The sequence below is a fragment of the Pan paniscus genome, chromosome 21 (genome assembly GCF_029289425.2).
Source record: "Pan paniscus chromosome 21, NHGRI_mPanPan1-v2.0_pri, whole genome shotgun sequence".
Classification (NCBI taxonomy): domain Eukaryota; kingdom Metazoa; phylum Chordata; class Mammalia; order Primates; family Hominidae; genus Pan; species Pan paniscus.
The window spans coordinates 38906613-38923362 of record NC_073270.2 but is presented as its reverse complement, the minus strand read 5'-3'; the positions used below and the strand labels follow the sequence as shown (position 1 = coordinate 38923362).

Here is a 16750-nt window from a genome sequence, read left to right as displayed (position 1 = left end):
TGAGGGGTGTTGGAAGGAAGGAAGGGAAGACTGGGAGGGAGGATTCACAGTGGTTTAGAGTGCGGGCTCTAGAGCTGGCTGCCTGAGTGCAGTCATTGTGGCCATTTCCTTACTGTGTGACCTTAGACAAGTGACTTTATTTCTCCGAGCCTCAGGCTTCTCATGCATAAAGTGAGCTGAAATTTTGTATCTGGTGGGGTTGCTGGGAGGCATTGATAAGATGCTGGATGTAAGCTCTGAGCACCAAGAATCTCTGTATATAACAAGTGCTTAATGTGTGCTACTGTGATTAATATGTGTGTGTTATTTTCCGTTGATTTCTCAGGTTGCTTTTTCAAGTCTTGGTTGGAAGAGAGTGGGAATCCATATTTAATAATTGAATAGTCAAGAGTCAAATCATTAACAATGGATTAATTGACATTTTTTTTTTTTGAGACGGAGTCTCACTCTGTTGCCCAGACTGGAGTGCAGTGGAATGAACTTGGCTCACTGAACCTCTGCCTCCTGGGTTCAAGCAATTCTCCTGCCTCAGCTTCCTGAGTAGCTGGAATTACAGGCACCTGCCACCATGCCTGGCTGATTTTTGTATTTTTAGTAGAGATGGGGTTTCACTGTGTTGGCCAGGCTGGTCTCAAACTCCTGAGCTCAAATGATCCACCCACCTTGGCCTCCCAAAGTGCTGGGATTATAGGTATGAGCCACTGTGCCTGGCTGGATTAAGTGACATTTAATAAGCATTTCCCATGAACCCATCACATGTGAAATACACTGCAAATGGTTTTTCATGGCTTTACTCCTTACAAGCATCCTGCATTATAAATACATATATGGACTTTTTAGAGAGACAAGGTCTTGCTCTATCACCCAGGCTGAAGTGCAGTGTTGCAATCATAGCTTACTGTAACCTTGAACTCCTAGGCTCAAGCAATCCTCCTGCCTCAGCCTCCCAAGTAGCTGGGACTACAGGTGTGTGCCACTACCTCCAGCTAATTTTTCAAGCTTTTTGTAGACATAGGGTCTTGCTGTGTTGCCTAGGCTGGTCTTGAACTCCTAGCCTCAAGCAATCCTCCAGCCTCAGCTTCCCAAAGTGTGGGCATTACAGGTGTGAGCCATCACAACCGGCCAATACTTTTATTGTCAAAATTGTTAAAGTACATTACACATAAGAAAAATGCGTATAGGTAAATATCTCAATGAGTTTTCAGAAACCAAACATCCCTTCCCATACCCAGCACCTAGATCAGGAAACAGAATGCTATCAGCTCTCCAGAAGCCCCCTTCAATGCCCTCCTAGCATCTAACCCTTGCCCCAAGGTAACCACTATCTTATCTCTGGCGGCACAGATTAGTTTTGCTGTTTTTGGACTCACATAAATGGGAGATGCAACACATGCCCTTTTGTGTATGGCTTCTTTCATGTAACATTCTGTTTATGAGATTCATCCACGTGCTGTGTGCAATTGTAGGTCATTTCCATCACTATAGAGATTCCAGTGGGTGCCCATCCCACAAGATATCTGCCCATTCTATTTATTCATTCTTTTGATGGGCATGGGAGGATGTTGAGTTTGGGGTTATGATGAACATTGCTGTTATGAGCTTCCTTGCCTTTTGCTCCACACGTGCATGTATTTTTGTTGAGAATACACTAGGTAATGGAATTGCTGAGTTGTAAAGCAAGCCCATGTTTAACTCTAGGAGATGCTTTATAAAGTGGTGGTAGAATTTATCTCCCACCAGCAGCATGGGATGGCTTCTGTTGCTCCACATCTTGCAAGATTTCTATTCCATTTCGCAAATGATGAAGACCGAAAGGTAACAAGCTTTGTCTCAAATGCAGCTAGTGGATCCTAAGACTAGAATCCATCCACTCATTGAGCCACAAATATTTACTGAGCACTCACTCCGTGCCAGCTGTATGCTGGGGCTGGGATTCTTGGGTCACCATGCTGCATGGCACCTACACCCTCATGGAACTGCCAGTTGGGCTGAATTGAAGGTGAGCTCAGATGTGTTTGTGCCCATGGTTTCACTTTTCCACTCTCTCACCCTTTCTCTACACCCTCTTGGAGCCCAGGAGTATTCTTGACACATATTAGGTGCCCAGTAAATATGGAATGAAAGAATGAAAGAATGAGAAATCTCAACAGGCCCCTCCCTGCATTTTTTTTTTTTTTGTCCTGGTATTTCTGGGCTGATGAGCAACCATAGGGATATTTGTTCTCAGGAGGATACTTCATCAGGTCTGACTTCTAGACCTAAACCCCAGGGCCCAGGCGGGAGGGACCTGTGCACCCTTCAGAGCTAGAGTTTATTGTAGGAGAGGATGGGATGTCCACAGAGCCTGGGGTAAAGTTTTTAGGGTAGCAGAAGCCCCACTCTAAGGGAGACTTAAGGTCGCAAGATGTGGACTTTCCTTCTGATCAGCAGAAGTCAGCTGGGGGACTCTCCAGCCTGGCATGCAGAGGGTTGGCTGGATTCATGGTGGGTTGGTTCATGAGCAGCCTCCTGTTCTGTAAGGAGAAGAGGTAGCGTCTGTCACCAGTGTGCCCACCTCCCAACTCCCACACCGAAGGGAAACCCTCATCCATCCATGGTGACCAAAGGCAGGTGCCGGGAGCGTTCACGTGAAAAACCGCCCCAAATGATGCTGAATTGTTTGCTTCTTGGTGTCTTCACTTCACTAGTCTGTGAGCTCTATATGGGCAGGGACTGTAACTGTTTATCTGTAACTGGAGTAGAGATGGTCTCAGGTTTGGGATGGGGCCAGTGTTCCCTACTGGATTGGGTGGAGATCTTGGAAGCAGCTAGAATCTCTGGTAACCTGATGACTTCAGTGACTTGGCAGGGCACAGCCTGCTTGGTAGGGGTACGTTCTGCTGTCCCAGCTCTCTTGGGGGACAGTGTGGTCATCATAATATGGTCACCTCTAAAGTGTTCTCACGGCACATGCAGACGCCCCTTAGCAGGCCTCCCTGGGGGCTCCAGGGCCGGGGGTACCTCTTTCAGCCACTTGCCGGTCCTAAGAAGTCCTCACTGGATGGACCAGACACTCACCTATGAGGCTTTTCAACAGTTTCACATCCAGCTGCCCGAGGATTTCACCGATCAGAGGACATACCTGGACCATCAGCACAGAGAGAAGGATCAGGCCAGGGGCTGGAAAAGGAAAACTGAAGTGCCTGTGGCAGGAAACTTCAACTCCATGGGATTTTTTCCAGTAGGAATCGTGGCCAGAGCAGCTCCCTTGTAGTGAGCGCCAACTACCTGCTCAGTGTCATGCACAACACTTTGACGCTTTGTCTCCACAAATCCTCATCATATAAGATAGAGACTATGGTGGTTCCCATGCTACAGGTGGGAACACTGAGGCTCAGGGAGGCAAAGTCTCTTGCTCAAGGATAGGCTGGCAAAACTCATGGCCAAACTGAAATTTTAAATTGAGATTTTTCAAGCTCTAAAATCCAGTGTTTGAAATCCTTTGCTAAATTGCCAGTGGATATGCCTTAACCCTCGGACTCAAGGATGCTCAAGATGCAAAGTTTTTTCTAAACTTACCTGACTTTCTACCATGTGTGGGAGAACTTTTTGCAGATTCTCTTTGAGGTTGTAGAGAAACTGACTCATCTTTGGTGGGATAGCCCTAGAAAGAAAGGTAGAGGCACAGAACAGAACAGAGCAATCCAGGCAATATTAAAGCCAGGAGGTATGTGTTGAGTATACTTTCCACAGTCTTTTAGTCCTCACTCAGCCCCATGCCAGAAGTATCATTGTCAGTGATCATCAAAGGGGTAGCTCAGACCTTGCCCAAGGTCACACAGCTAATAAGTGCTGGTTATACTAGAAACATGGCAATAGAGCACCAGATTCCAGAGTTTTCCCTTACACCGTCCTCCCATGAATGTCTGGTACAATCTAGGTACTCAATGAATATCTGATGAATAAATGAACAGACATCCACTGAGGTCTTCATTGCTTTCAGCATTCCGGAATTACAGAGATAAATCAGGCACAAGTCTTGCCTTCAAGGGACTTACAGTCAGTTGAAATTGAAAGACTTGGTCAGCCAGTCTATGGAGCTTTATTAAAGCTGTATTTTGTGTCTTGTTCACCACTGTATCCCTAGCATCAGGTGTGGTGCTGGCATACAGTAGGTTTTTGGGAAATATATGAATGAATGAGTGATAAGGAGGAGCTTCAGAGACGATGGGACGGGCATTCCAGGCAAGAAGATCAGCATGTGCAAAGGCACAGTGGTGTGAAAATGTACGGTGTGTGGTGGAGGACAAAGGGCTGAAAAGTTGGCAGGGGAGAGGACAAGCAGGGCCTTGAGTGAAATTTGGGAGTTGCTGTTTACCCAGAGGGCACTGGGAACCACTGGAGGCTTTGGAGCAGGGGCTTGGGCATGGCCAGATTTCTGTGTTAGAAAGTTATTTCTGCTGCAGGTTGAGGAATGGAGTGTAGGAGGGGAGATCCGGGCCAGGGAAAGCCAGGTGAGTTTCCTGTAGTGCTCCAGGTAGTGGAGTAGGAGATGGAGATAAAAGAGAGAAGCTGAGGGCTACTAGCAAGTCATTGATGGGAACTTGTGATGATGGGCTTGAGGAGTGAGGAGGGAGAAGAGTCTGGCTTCTGGGAGGGTGGTAGGGTCATCACGGATGGGAACATGGGAGGAGGAGCAGATCCCGGGGGAAGGATGAGATCTGCTTTGGACTAATTTAGGAGACGGTCAGGAAGTGACCCTGCAGCTGGGGCTCATCAGGAAGGAGGCCCAGCTCTGGGGAGGGGCAGATGGGGTCTTACTCAGTGAGGACGGCCACATGGACACTGCTGGGCTCTGCATCGCATTTGCCTATCACCAGATCCCTCCGGCCAAACTCGTCTTTCTCCAGCCAGAACTCCACAACGATGCTCGTATGTGCACACATCTTTATGATGTCGTTATCGAAGGACCTGCAGATGAGAGAGGAAGAGGAGGAAGAGGAGGTAGAGAAAGAGTAGAAGTCTCCGTATTGGCAAAGATGGGCACTGTCCACCGTTAGGGCTTCCCCTGGCACTCTGAGTCCTTTCAACAAACTAGGCCCAGTTAAATCCTGAAGTCAGTGATTAAAGAGAAAACAGCTGTAGCCAGAGTGACTTTGAAAACCCCTTAAATAGGCCTTTGGAAATTCAAACGTTGAGAGTTAATCTCTGTTTCAAAAATCTTTCCCATTTAGCTGCATCCTCCCTTTCTTGGGGGCAGTGGATGTCAAAGGATAGTTTGAACAGGAGGATGGTGAGCAGGGGCGATGAGATGATTACAGCAGTTCTCCCTTTCTCTCTTTAATCAAGCCCAGTTGTTGTGAACTCTCATAGGTTTGAATGAGCAAATGACTTCCTTCCACTGACTAATGATTGTCATCATATTTCAGGTGAAGAAACCAAGGCTCAGAGAGGTGAAGTGACTTGCCCAAGGTCACACAGCAAGTTGGCTTTGGAAGCCAGGATTTGAATTTAGGTTGGGATCAGAAAGATCTGAATTTCCCAGGTTCCCTGCGAGGAGGGCCAGCAACTCTCAGATGCTGCTTCTGTATGACTCACGGTCTCAATTCAAGTGAGATATTTGCCGAGAACCACTCCTTATGGAATGACATCTGGATCCCACCACAGTCCAGCTGAATGTTGGTGATGTTGATGCTGCACAAGGAAAGAGCAGAGGCCCCACAAGGGTGAGGGACTTCAGAACAGGTAAGGCTTCCTGCTGAGAAACAAGGCTGTCCGACTATAAAGAGGGCCTGGCAATGGGATTTGGACTGTGATTCTTTTACAGATGCTCTGAGGGCAAGAGTCAGGTGCAGGAGCCCTGGACTGCAAGCTGCCCCAGAGTGGCCCTAACAGTGCCACACAGTTTTGATTTGTGCAGCTGGGCCGCCCCCACTGTTCCTTGTGTGGGCCTTCCACCTTCTCTTCTTTCAATCTTCCTACCTTCCCTCTTCACAGGCCTTGCACCTCCCCAGCCCCCCATCAGCTCTACCCTTCGATCTAGAGCTCTATAAAGAGTGCCAGGGCCACGGATAGAACTCAGGGTCTCACCTGCTCTCTTGCTGCTGCTGGTGTTTCCCGCCGCTGATTAGCCAGCCCACCAGCCCTGGGGCCACTTGTGCTGAGGCATTTAGTCTGTCCCCAAAGTGGATGTTCTGAATTCGGCTTTCTGCGTTGTGCTTTATGAGGCCCTGAGCAATAACTGGAAATGCACAAGGACCACTGACTTTGCACAGTGTCACGGAAAAGGTGGGGGGCTTGGGATTCGGAGGCCTGGGTTGCAGGCTGGTGCAAGATCTGATTGCTTAGTGAGTGGTGCATGTCACCACCTCCCCATGGAGATCTACCTTCTTCATCTATGAAATTATGCTTTGCAAGATTGATGTGAGAAATAAAGAAAAACACCTGCAGAGGGTGTGGCAGGCAACAGCTGCTCCAAGTGGGGTATTCTGGTTGAAAGTTCACCCAACACTGTATTTCAGTCTGGAGCACGGAGCTAACATACAGGATGTAGATCAGAGTCAATGTTGGTTGAAGAGAAAATTAGATGGGTAAGCATGGAGAGAATAGATGTAAATTGCTCCACACCATGTCTAGAATAAATTGCAGGACCCAGTGGAGCTTCCACCAGAAAGGAATAAATCTCCCAAAGGAAGGAATTTTTAAAGCTATGGAGATGCTTAAGTCCTTCCTATTTTGTCTCTAGACCCTCCTGCCTGGGATGAGGACCCAGCTCTGATGAACCTCGTAGTGTACCACAGGGCACATTATTTCACTGGTTTGACCTGCCCTGAGATCAGTTCCCACACTGAGAACTCTGGGTTACTCCAGAGCAGCAGAAACCTTTGTCATACACCATCCCCCTCCTCCAAGACAGCACCTTGGAGTTGTTTGTTTCAGCAATGTTTGTTTCTGTCGCTTACAAACAAGAATGTGTCTGGAGTAGCAGATCTTGATTCAAATCCTGGCTCTATCATCTCCCTGGGTCTTGGCTTCTTCATCTGTATAACAGGGGCAGTACCTCACAGGGTTCTTGTGAGGAATATTAAGACCATTCATTCATTCATCCAACAAATATTTATTGAGCATCTACTGGGTGTCAGGCCCCAAGCTGGGCACTGAGGGTACAAAACAGTTTTATGTCTACTAGGAAAGAAATATATTAAACAAATAGTTTCAAGGATAGAGTGAACCTATAGGTATGCCCAGAACTCTTAGTAGTTCTTGGTTCATGATTATAGTGGTGCTTGGGAATTTGTGAGCAGCAGACACCAGTGGTTGCCAGTCTAATATTCATCTATCCATCCGTCCATCCACTCATCCATCCATCCATCCATCCATCCATCCATCCATCCATCCATCTATCCATCCATCCATCTATCCATCCATCCATCCATCCATCCATCCATCCATCCATCCATCTATCCATCCATCCATCTATCCATCCATCCATCCATCCATCCATCCATCTGTCCATCTATTCATCCATTTATCCATGTATTCATTCTATTTTCCTCATCTGAACCCTGATTTGATTCAAGTACTCCCTTAAATTCCTGGTCTAGATGAGGCTGTTGATTATCTGAACCATCAGGTGTGCCTCACCCTCACTGACTCTTTTGGGTTCAAAGTTGGCACATGACCCAGTTGGCTCTATCAGACCAAACAAGAGGGGAAAAATCCTTTCTGTTTCTCCTTTCGGAAAGAAGCAAGACAGCCTATAGCGCCAATGGCCATGGGCCACCATTTTCCTACCACAATGGGAACCAGCATGAGGATAAAACCATGATGATAGCAGAGCTGAGAAATAGACAAAATCTAGTCTGGAGGCAAACTTTGAACTCATGACTGAACCAAACCTGGAGCTTGTCCTACCTCTGACTTTCAGTTATGTAAAATGACAACTTTTTTTATTGTGTAAGCCAGGTTGAGTTGGGTTTTCTGTTGCCTGCAGCTAAGTACTCTAACTGATAATATAATTTCACTGCCTTGACCCTACCTGAGATCAGGCCCTACACTGAGAACTCTGGGTTACTGCAGAGAAGCTGCTACTGGTCATAGCAATAAACATATGCATAGTCAAAGCACTTTTCACATACTTTCCAGCATTTAAGTTTGAAAAGCAGCTTCATGAACTAACACTCTAACTGCACTTATTGTATAAATGAGGTTACCTGGGTTCAGAATTATACACCAATATATTCAATAACCTAAATGAAAAGGATACATTTATGCCAACCACAAAATGCCAAGTTTCAATGAGGAAAAATAGAAAACATTCATAACCAAAGAAATTAAGAAATTTCTTAACAAATAAAAATGATGATTGAAGATCTCATTCTCTGAGAGCTTTTGATCTAGATTTTATGCAGAGTTTTATCAAACTTTTATAAAGAGATAACTGTGAAAGAAAATTTAAAAACAGAAAGACGTTAAATTCATTCTCTGAGGTTAGTATAACTTTCCTAGCCTCAAGGACAGTACCAAAAAAAGAAAGTTACATATTAGTTTTATGTATGAAAAGTTTGCTAAGATCCTAAACAAATTATTAGCTAATGAAATCTTGGCCAGGCGCAGTGGCTCACGCCTGTAATCCCAACACTTTGGGAGGCCAAGGCGGGCGGATCACCTGAGGTCCGGAGTTTGAGACCCGCCTGGCCAACATGGTGAAACCCTGTCTCTACTAAAAATACATAAATCAGTAGGTCGTGGTAGTGGGGGCACCTGTAATCCCAGCTACTTGGGAGGCTGAGGCAGGAGAATCATTTGAACCCAGGCTGGGAGGTGGAGATTTCAATGAGCTGAGATCCCGCCACTGTACTCCAGCCTGGGTGATAGAGCAAGACTCCATTGAAAAAAAAAATCTAATAGTACATCATAAAAACTTTCATTTTAAAAGTGTTAGGAAGGTTCAACAGCAGAAAAATCTATTAATACAATTTATCATTTAGTAGGTTGGAGGAAAAAAGTGATTAACTTTTAGATGCAGAGAAACATTTGTTAAAGGTCAATACTGACTTATGAGTAAGAAAAATTCATAAAGCTAGGGGCATAAGGAACAGGCTTAATGTGATAAACACTATATTCCAAAAACCCACAGAAAATTTACTTGTAGGGGAATTCTGGATTCATTTCCATTCCTGTAGAAGGCTCTGGCTACAATGCAAGATAAGAAAAAGGCACAGGAAGTGTCAGGCTTAGAAGAGAAAAGATAAAGCTATTACTACTTATGGACAATATAATCCCCTAGATAGAAAAACCTACAGAATAAATAAAACAATAAAAATATAAGAGGTCAGCAAGGCTTTTGAATATCAGAAGAAGTCAACAGCTTTCCTTCCATCTGTACCTGCAATTCCAACTAGAAAATATAATAGAAGATTAGGTAGCATTTACTATGGCAATGAAAACTATAAATTCTCTGGGAATCACGTTAATAAATCATGCTCAATACATTGATAGGACTTTAAAATTCTCTCATGGGATATATAGTAAAATCTGAATAAATGGAAAGATACACTAAATTTATGATTGGGAAGTCTAAAATATCAACTCTCTTTAAATTAACAAATTCATTTTAACTCCAATCAAATTTCCAGACTTATTTTTTTTTTTTTAGATGGAGTCTCGCTCTGTCCCCCAGGCTGGAGTGCAGTGGCATGATCTCCACCCACTGCAAGCTCCGCCTCCCGGGTTCACGTCATTCTCCTACCTCAGCCTCCCGAGTAGCTGGGACTACAGGCCCTCACCACCACGCCCGGCTAATTTCTTGTATTTTTAGTAGAGACGGGATTTCACCGTGTTAGCCAGGATGGTCTCGATCTCCTGACCTTGTGATTCGCCCACCTCAGCCTCTCAAAGTGCTGGGATTACAGGCGTGAGCCACTGCGCCCGCCCTGATTTTTTTTTTTTTTTAAGAGACAGGGTCTTTGTTGCCCAGGCTGGAGTGCAGTGGCACAATTATAACTCATTGCAGTCTCAAACTCCTGGACAGAAGTGATCCTCCCACTTGGAGTCCTCAGCCTCCCAAGTAGCTGGGACTACAGGTGTGTGCCACCATGCCTGGCTAATTTTCTAATTTTATTTTTGTAGAGACAGGATCTTGATATGCTGCCCAGGCTGGTCTTGAATTCCTAGGCTCAAGCGATTTCCCACCTCAGCCTCTTAAAGTGCTAGGGAGCCACCGTGCTCGGCCAAACGAATTTTTTAAAGGAACTCAACACACTCTAAAATTCATTTGGAAGAATATAGGTCTGTCAGATAAAACAGCATTTTACAAAGATGTTGTATTTACAATATTATGTTATTGGTGTAAAACAGATGTACAGATACAGCATAGGGAGTTCAGCAGTGAATCCTCATTTTTGGGAATTTGATCATTTAGTAGATGAGTTGGGGAAACTGAGTCATATGGAGAGAAGCGAAGCTGAATCTCGGCCTTACATACACAGGCATACATAAAGATAGCCTCTAGAGATGGGTTAAAATCTTAAATGTGAAAGGTAAAACTATAAAGCTATTAGAAAAAAACAAAGTAGAATATGTCTGAGGTAGGAGCAAGGTCTTAAGACTCTCCAAACACAAACTATAAAACAAAATATTGATGAATTTGAAAATATTCCTGTTCAGTGAAGGACCTACAAAGTTAACAGATGACAGTTTGGGAGAAATATTCACAATGCATAAATCTGACAAAGGGCTAATGTCAAGAATTAAGTAATGTCTCTTCAAGTCAAAGAGGATTAAAAAAACCCAGAAAAGCAAATTTAAAAATGGATAAAAGGTAAGAACAGGGAATTCAAAGAAGTCAAAATGGGGCTGGGCACAGTGGCTTACACTTGTAATGCCAGCACTTTGGGAGGCCGAGGTGGGTAGATCACTTGAGGTCAGGGGTTCGAGACCACCTGGCCAACATGATGAAACCCCATCGCCACTAAATATACAAAAATTAGCCGGGCATGGTGGCATGCACCTGTAATCTCAGCTACTCAGGAGGCTGAGGCAGGAGAATTGCTTGAACCTGGGAGGTGGACGTTGCAGTGAGCCAAGATCATGCCACTGCACTGCAGGCTGGGTGACACAGTGAGACTCTGTCTCCAAGAAAAAAAGTCAAAATGGTTAACAAAAGTATAAGATGCTCAAACTTCCCACTCACCAGATAAAGTCAAGCTAAAACAAGTAGTTATCACTCAACTACACATCAAACTGGCAAAAAAAAAAAGTAGAAAAATAGTGTCATAGATCAAATTGTGCCCTCTCCTCCCCCAGTGCGACTGTCTTTGGAGGTAGGGCCTTTAAAGAGCTAATTAAGGTTAAACGAGGTCATTAGGGTATGGCCCTAAACTGATGGGATTGGTGTCCTTATAAGAAGAAACAGATCTCTTTCTCTGCATGCACAGAGAAAAGGCTGTATGGAGACATCGAGAAGGTGTCCGTCTGCAAGCCAGCAAGACAGGCCTCACCAGAAACCAACCCTATTTGCATCTTGATCTTGACTTCCAGCCTCCAGAACTGTGAGAAAATGAATGTGTGTTGTTTAATTCCCAGTCTGTGGTGTCTTGTGAGGACAGCCCTAGCTGACTGATACAGCTCAGTACTTGGCAGTGCTGGGGAACATGGGGAGACAGTTATGCTCATTTCTTACTGGAGCACGTGTAGACCACACAGCCATTCTAGAGAGGATTCTGGCAGTTTTGGTTAAATTGAGTTTACCTCTATCCCAGGACCCAACCACTCTCCTTCTGGGTTTATCCCAGAGAAATTCTCCCACAGGCTGTAACAGGGACACTTGCAAGGAGGTTCATCTCAGTGTAGTTTATAATCATGAAGAGTTAGAGACAACCTGCATGTCCATCCAGAGGGGAACAGCCAAATAAACTGAGGTGGATGAATCTTATGGCTCTTTCTGCACCAGCTGAAGCAACATAGATGTCAACAGCATAGTGTTGAGTGAAACCCAACACTATACAATTTATGTAAATTAAAGTACAATACAATTTATGTAAATTAAAGTACTGTACATACAAGGACACAGGCATATTTAAGTACATCCATTAAACACGCTGCAATGCCTGCCAAGGCAGTAGGGATATGGGGTGAGAATAAGGCATAAAGGGGGAAAATAAGAAAATAAAACAAAAGGGGGACCTTGCAGTGATTTGTGCCAATGAGGATGTGCTAGAAATTGGCATATGATCAACACAACCTCAATTTTCTGTACTTGAGGTCTAAGAAAAAGAGAAGAGGGAAAGTGACTAACCTGAAGTCACCCAGCGGGTTAGCAGTGGAGCCCAGATGGCACCTTCCCACCTCCCCAGCCCCGTAGGCAGCAGGCAGAGCCCGGGGCTTAGCTTACTTCTTGCCAGGGTGGATTTGTTGTCTCTGTGGGCTTGGGCCAGGCCAGGCCAAGGCTGCTTGTGTGGTGCCAAGGGCAAGGCCAGCAACCCGAGGAAGATGAGGAGCCTCCAGAGTGGACACATCATAGGGTCTGGGACCTGCAGATGTCAAGAGTGTCAGATGGGGCCTGGGCAGACGGCTTTGAGGGTGGCAGTCTGGAGGGATGGGCTAATGGTTTTCTGCAGAAAGATGACATCAGAATTAGCCCCCAGCATGCTGTGGGGAGGGGCTGCACTGGACCCTGGCAGCTGCCACCAGGGCTTGCTCACATTGGGAGAGCAACATGTGGAACCCTGGGAGGAGGCCAGGGCTCCAGAGGGAGGCCTTGTTGCTTGGAGACACTCACCAGAGTCTATTGTTGGGTCATCCAACAGGAGTCCTCTCCCAGACCCTGGCACAGGCTGGATGTTAGTGACTCTTTAGTGAACCAATGAATGAATACATTTGAGTGAGGATGGCTAACCCCAGGCTCTCCAATTGGGTTAGGACTTTCCTAAGGGCAAGACCAACCACTTCAATCCCTACCACGATACTTGCTTGTCAGAAATTGAGTGTTAATGAATGTTTGTTGAGTGACCAAACGACTGAATTGATGAGTGGAGATGGTTGATCTCTGAATCTCCTCTGAATTATGAGTTTCTTGAGGGCAGAGTATGAGTCTAATTAATCCTCATGTCTACAGTGCCTCCCATGTTTGCCACATGGTAAGTACTGGTGAATGTTTGTTAATGCTACAAATGAATGAATAACTGGATGGATGGATCTTATCTTTCTGGATAAGATTTACAGACTCTTGAAGCCAAGGCATCAGGTTGACCTTGGAGCCCTGGGGTTGGGATTCAGAGAGAATTCAGTTTAAGTCCTCTGTCCTCACTCTTAGGAAATGGTGCCAAGTCCATCTAGTTGTTCCACTCCCAGCCGGTGGAGCTGCCCTTTCCTCCCCTTTTCCCATCTCCCACAACCCATCTGTCAGGAGATCCTGCTGACACTTCCAGAACATGACCGCATATAACAACTACTCCTCAGCCACCATCAGCTTGATCTGAATTATTGCCAGTGGGTCCCGGCTGGTTTCCCAGCTTTTAACTGTGCCCACCTACAATCTCTTCCACACAGCAGCCTGAACAGTCATTTTAAGATGTAAGGTAGGCCGGGTGCGGTGGCTCATGCCTGTAATCCCAGCACTTTGGGAGGCCGAAGCAGGCGTATCATGAGGTCAGGAGTTCAAGACCAGCCTGGCCAACATGGTGAAACCCCGTCTCTACTAAAAATACAAAAAATTAGCTGGGTGTGGTGGCGCATGCCTGTAGTCCCAGCTACTTGTGAGGCTGAGGCAGCAGAATCACTTGAACCCAGGAGGCAGAGGTTGCAGTGAGCTGAGATCACACTACACTGCACTCTAGCCTGGCAACAGAGCAAGACTCCAACTCAAAAAAAAAAAAAAAAAAAGATGTAAGGTAGACCACCATGCCACTCCTCTGCTCAAAACCCTCCAGCATTTCCTATTGCACACAGAGCAAAAGCCACATTCCATGCAACACCTCCTAGGCCCAGGAGGGTCCCTGCATCCTCTTGGACTGCACTGCCTGCAGCTCTCTCTTCCCCACTCCACTGCAGCAGCACAGGTCTCGGATGTCTGGGCCCCACCTTGCCATTGCTGTGAGCTCTGAGACAAAGGCGTTTGTCACTGTCCCTGTGCTGTTTCCCCATACTACGGGGGACATAGAGGGTCCCATGTGGATGAGGGATGGGAACGTCCTTTGCAAATTTCACAGAAGCCTTGGGACTATTCTTGGGAAATTCACTCTGGTTTTGTAAGAGATTGTACTGAGAAAGCCTTGGTTCAGTGTGTTGGCTTTCCCTGTTTGAGGTCCTTTCTCAGAGTTCATGCTCCCCTTGGGGATGTTTGTAGAATATCACTTACTTCAAAATGTATTTTTCTAGCCTTCCTGGTCTTATGTAAGTGGTTGGAATTTTGTTATTTATTGTCAAGAAAACAGAGAAGAGTGGGCATTGTCGGGAGGAACAAATCTGTTGTCCTTGGCTTTTTGGACATCTTAACATGGGGCGGGAGCTGTTGGTCCTACCTCATCACAGGCTGTGGTTCTCAGGGCCACAGAGCCTAATGAAAGGACAGCATGGAGGGTATAGATTTTCAGAGCTTGATGCATGACGAGAGAGAGCAGATTTGGAGGGATGAGAGGGCCCTGCTCAGGGGCTGGGGACTGGATTTGAAGCCAACTCGGTGCAGGATCACATGCAGTCCAGAGTATGTGCTTTAGGGTCACGCAGACTGGGGTTCAACTGCTGACTCTGTCTCTTGGCAGACTCAGCTCCCAGGTCTGTAAAAGGATCACAGTGCAGACCTCAGAGCTATAGTGAGGATTAAAGCGAATCATGCTTGGGCCAGTCCTCCAAAACCATGTTATTATGATGATCCTCCTCCTTGTCCTTACGCCTCTGAGCCTTCCTCACCTGTAAACCAGGGAAGCTGATGGAGTCAGTGACATGGAGCATGAGAATCCCAAGATGGTTCCTGGGACACGTGTGCAATGAATGCAGGAGCCACCTCTATCAAGTACTTTCATGAATGAAATGCAACTCCAGAAGGCAGGCAGGAATGATAGAGAGGCTGAGATGGCAGTGAGGGTGTGATGGTCCTGGAGTGAGCTTGCGCGTGGCTGTTCAGATGGTGGGCTTTGCTGTCATTCATTCAATGAATAAAACCACTAAAATCAATGAACACTGAGTGTCAGGAGCCGTGGGCTCTGGGGATCCCACAGAGAGTGGTCAGGCAGGGTCCTTGTCCTCATGGAGCTCACATACCAGTGGGGAGACACACAGTCTTCAATTATCCCTGCAACTGAGCATATGATTATGAAGTATGGCCCAGGGGTGAAGGAAGTGGGAGGTACTGTGAGAGGGCACAGGGAGGGGATACCTGGCCAATGGGGGAAAAGGGATGTCAGGAAAAAGACCTCCCTGAGGAGGTGGAGTTTCTTTAGCTGACATTCAAGGAAAAAACCCAGGGTGGCTGGGCACCCCACGCTGGTGCTCTCAGGAAGGATGGTGGTGGATTGAGGACTGCTCCTTAATGAGCAAATACTTGGAGGCTGGAGGGGCTGGCGTTTCTCCCTTGGGACCCGTTCCCTGTGTGAAGCCTGCTCTGTGGTCTATCTCATTCCGTCCTCATCCCACAAAGGTGAGGAGACAGGGACCCAGAGAAACCCAGCGGCTGCCTAAGCTCCCAGCCAGGAAGAGGCTGAGCTGGCATCCCAGTGGGCTGTCTTGCCTTCCCCAGACCTGCCTCAGACACTGTTTTCCTTGGACACTGGCGCTGTGGAACACCACTGAGCCTCACACATTAGCAGCCTCCTTCACTATTCCAAATAGCTTTCCTTAAAACAAGCTTCTTTACCTTCTTGGGGGACATTTTGAAAATGCACTGGAAGCTTTGGTTTGTCTTTTAGGAAAAAAAAAAAAAACGCACCAAGCCAAACAATGTTGCACACAGTACCAGGATTGCCATGGACCTCTTAAGGCATGCCCATGGGTTCAATGGTAAAACCCTTGCTCTCCTGGGAAATTGGCTTTCAAGGAGTTTGGCTTTGAAAAAAATTCATTTATCCATCCACCCAACCATTATTTACTGTGGGCCAACTGTGTGCCAGGCACTGTGCTTGACTCTAGGGAATAACAGTCACCCTATTCCCCAGCAGCTTATCATCTGGTGAGGGAATCAGAACAAGGTGAAATAAACAAGAAACCAAATAACCATAAATTGTATTAAGGGGAAAAAGCTTACTGTAAGATTGGAAATCGCAAGGAGGCCACATTAGACCAGGATTAGGGAAGGTCTCAGGTGACATTTGAGCAGAGCCCAGGAGGAGAGGAGGAGATGGAGCCAGGCTTGAGTATAAAAATGTGGAAGGGGAGCCAGGCAGAGGGAACCATGAGGGCAAAGGCCCTCAGGTGGGAAAGAGCTCGGCAGGTTGGAGGAAGAAAGGAAGACAGTAGTGGCTGTCTATGGGGCGAGAAGTCTGTACCCATGTGCCCAGGGAGAGGGCCTGTCTCACATCCCTGGCTGCAGGAAGAGCTGTCCAGTGGGACAAGGAGGCAGGAACCTCCCTTGGCAGAACTCCGGGCCAAGCAGGCTTATGCACACCTGTGATCTCTAACGGCCAATTGGGGTGTCCACTTCCCCTCCTTGGGGCTGTAAGGAAATTCCAGGTCCCTAGCAAAAGGCAGAGGTCCCCAAACTCCAGGGAACAGCAGAGGAGGCAGAAGCACTAAATGCAGATTCCTGAATCTGATTTAGTGGGGGCTGAGGGGAGGT

At 46.4% G+C, this 16750-nt stretch overlaps 1 protein-coding gene across 2 annotated transcripts; it reads right to left on the bottom strand.

Annotated features, from left to right (window-relative positions):
- Window positions 1-12754, bottom strand: BPIFA3 (BPI fold containing family A member 3). 2 transcript variants are annotated; one of them, XM_003814723.5, is made up of 7 exons: window positions 12374-12754; window positions 6070-6220; window positions 5578-5673; window positions 4801-4950; window positions 3559-3643; window positions 3058-3121; window positions 1-2513 (listed from the first exon to the last, which is right to left on the bottom strand). In XM_003814723.5, the coding sequence occupies exons 1-7, from the start codon at window positions 12498-12500 to the stop codon at window positions 2434-2436; spliced, it is 753 nt and encodes a 250-aa protein (XP_003814771.3). In that variant the 5' UTR covers window positions 12501-12754; the 3' UTR covers window positions 1-2433. The 2 variants fall into 2 exon arrangements, with proteins under 2 accessions (XP_003814771.3, XP_054960454.1); XM_055104479.2 differs by having other exon boundaries at window positions 12278-12728.
- Between the last annotated feature and the right edge of the window lie 3996 nt (window positions 12755-16750).

Coding starts and splice junctions, on each gene's coding strand:
- BPIFA3 (XM_055104479.2), bottom strand. CDS start 12,500: ATGATGTGTCCACTCTGGAGGCTCCTCATCTTCCTCGGGTTGCTGGCC. Junction 6,221..12,277: donor AACCCGCTGGGTGACTTCAG/GTTAGTCACTTT, acceptor GTGCATTTCCAG/TTATTGCTCAGGGCCTCATA. Junction 3,122..3,558: donor CACACATGGTAGAAAGTCAG/GTAAGTTTAGAA, acceptor CTGATGGTCCAG/GTATGTCCTCTGATCGGTGA.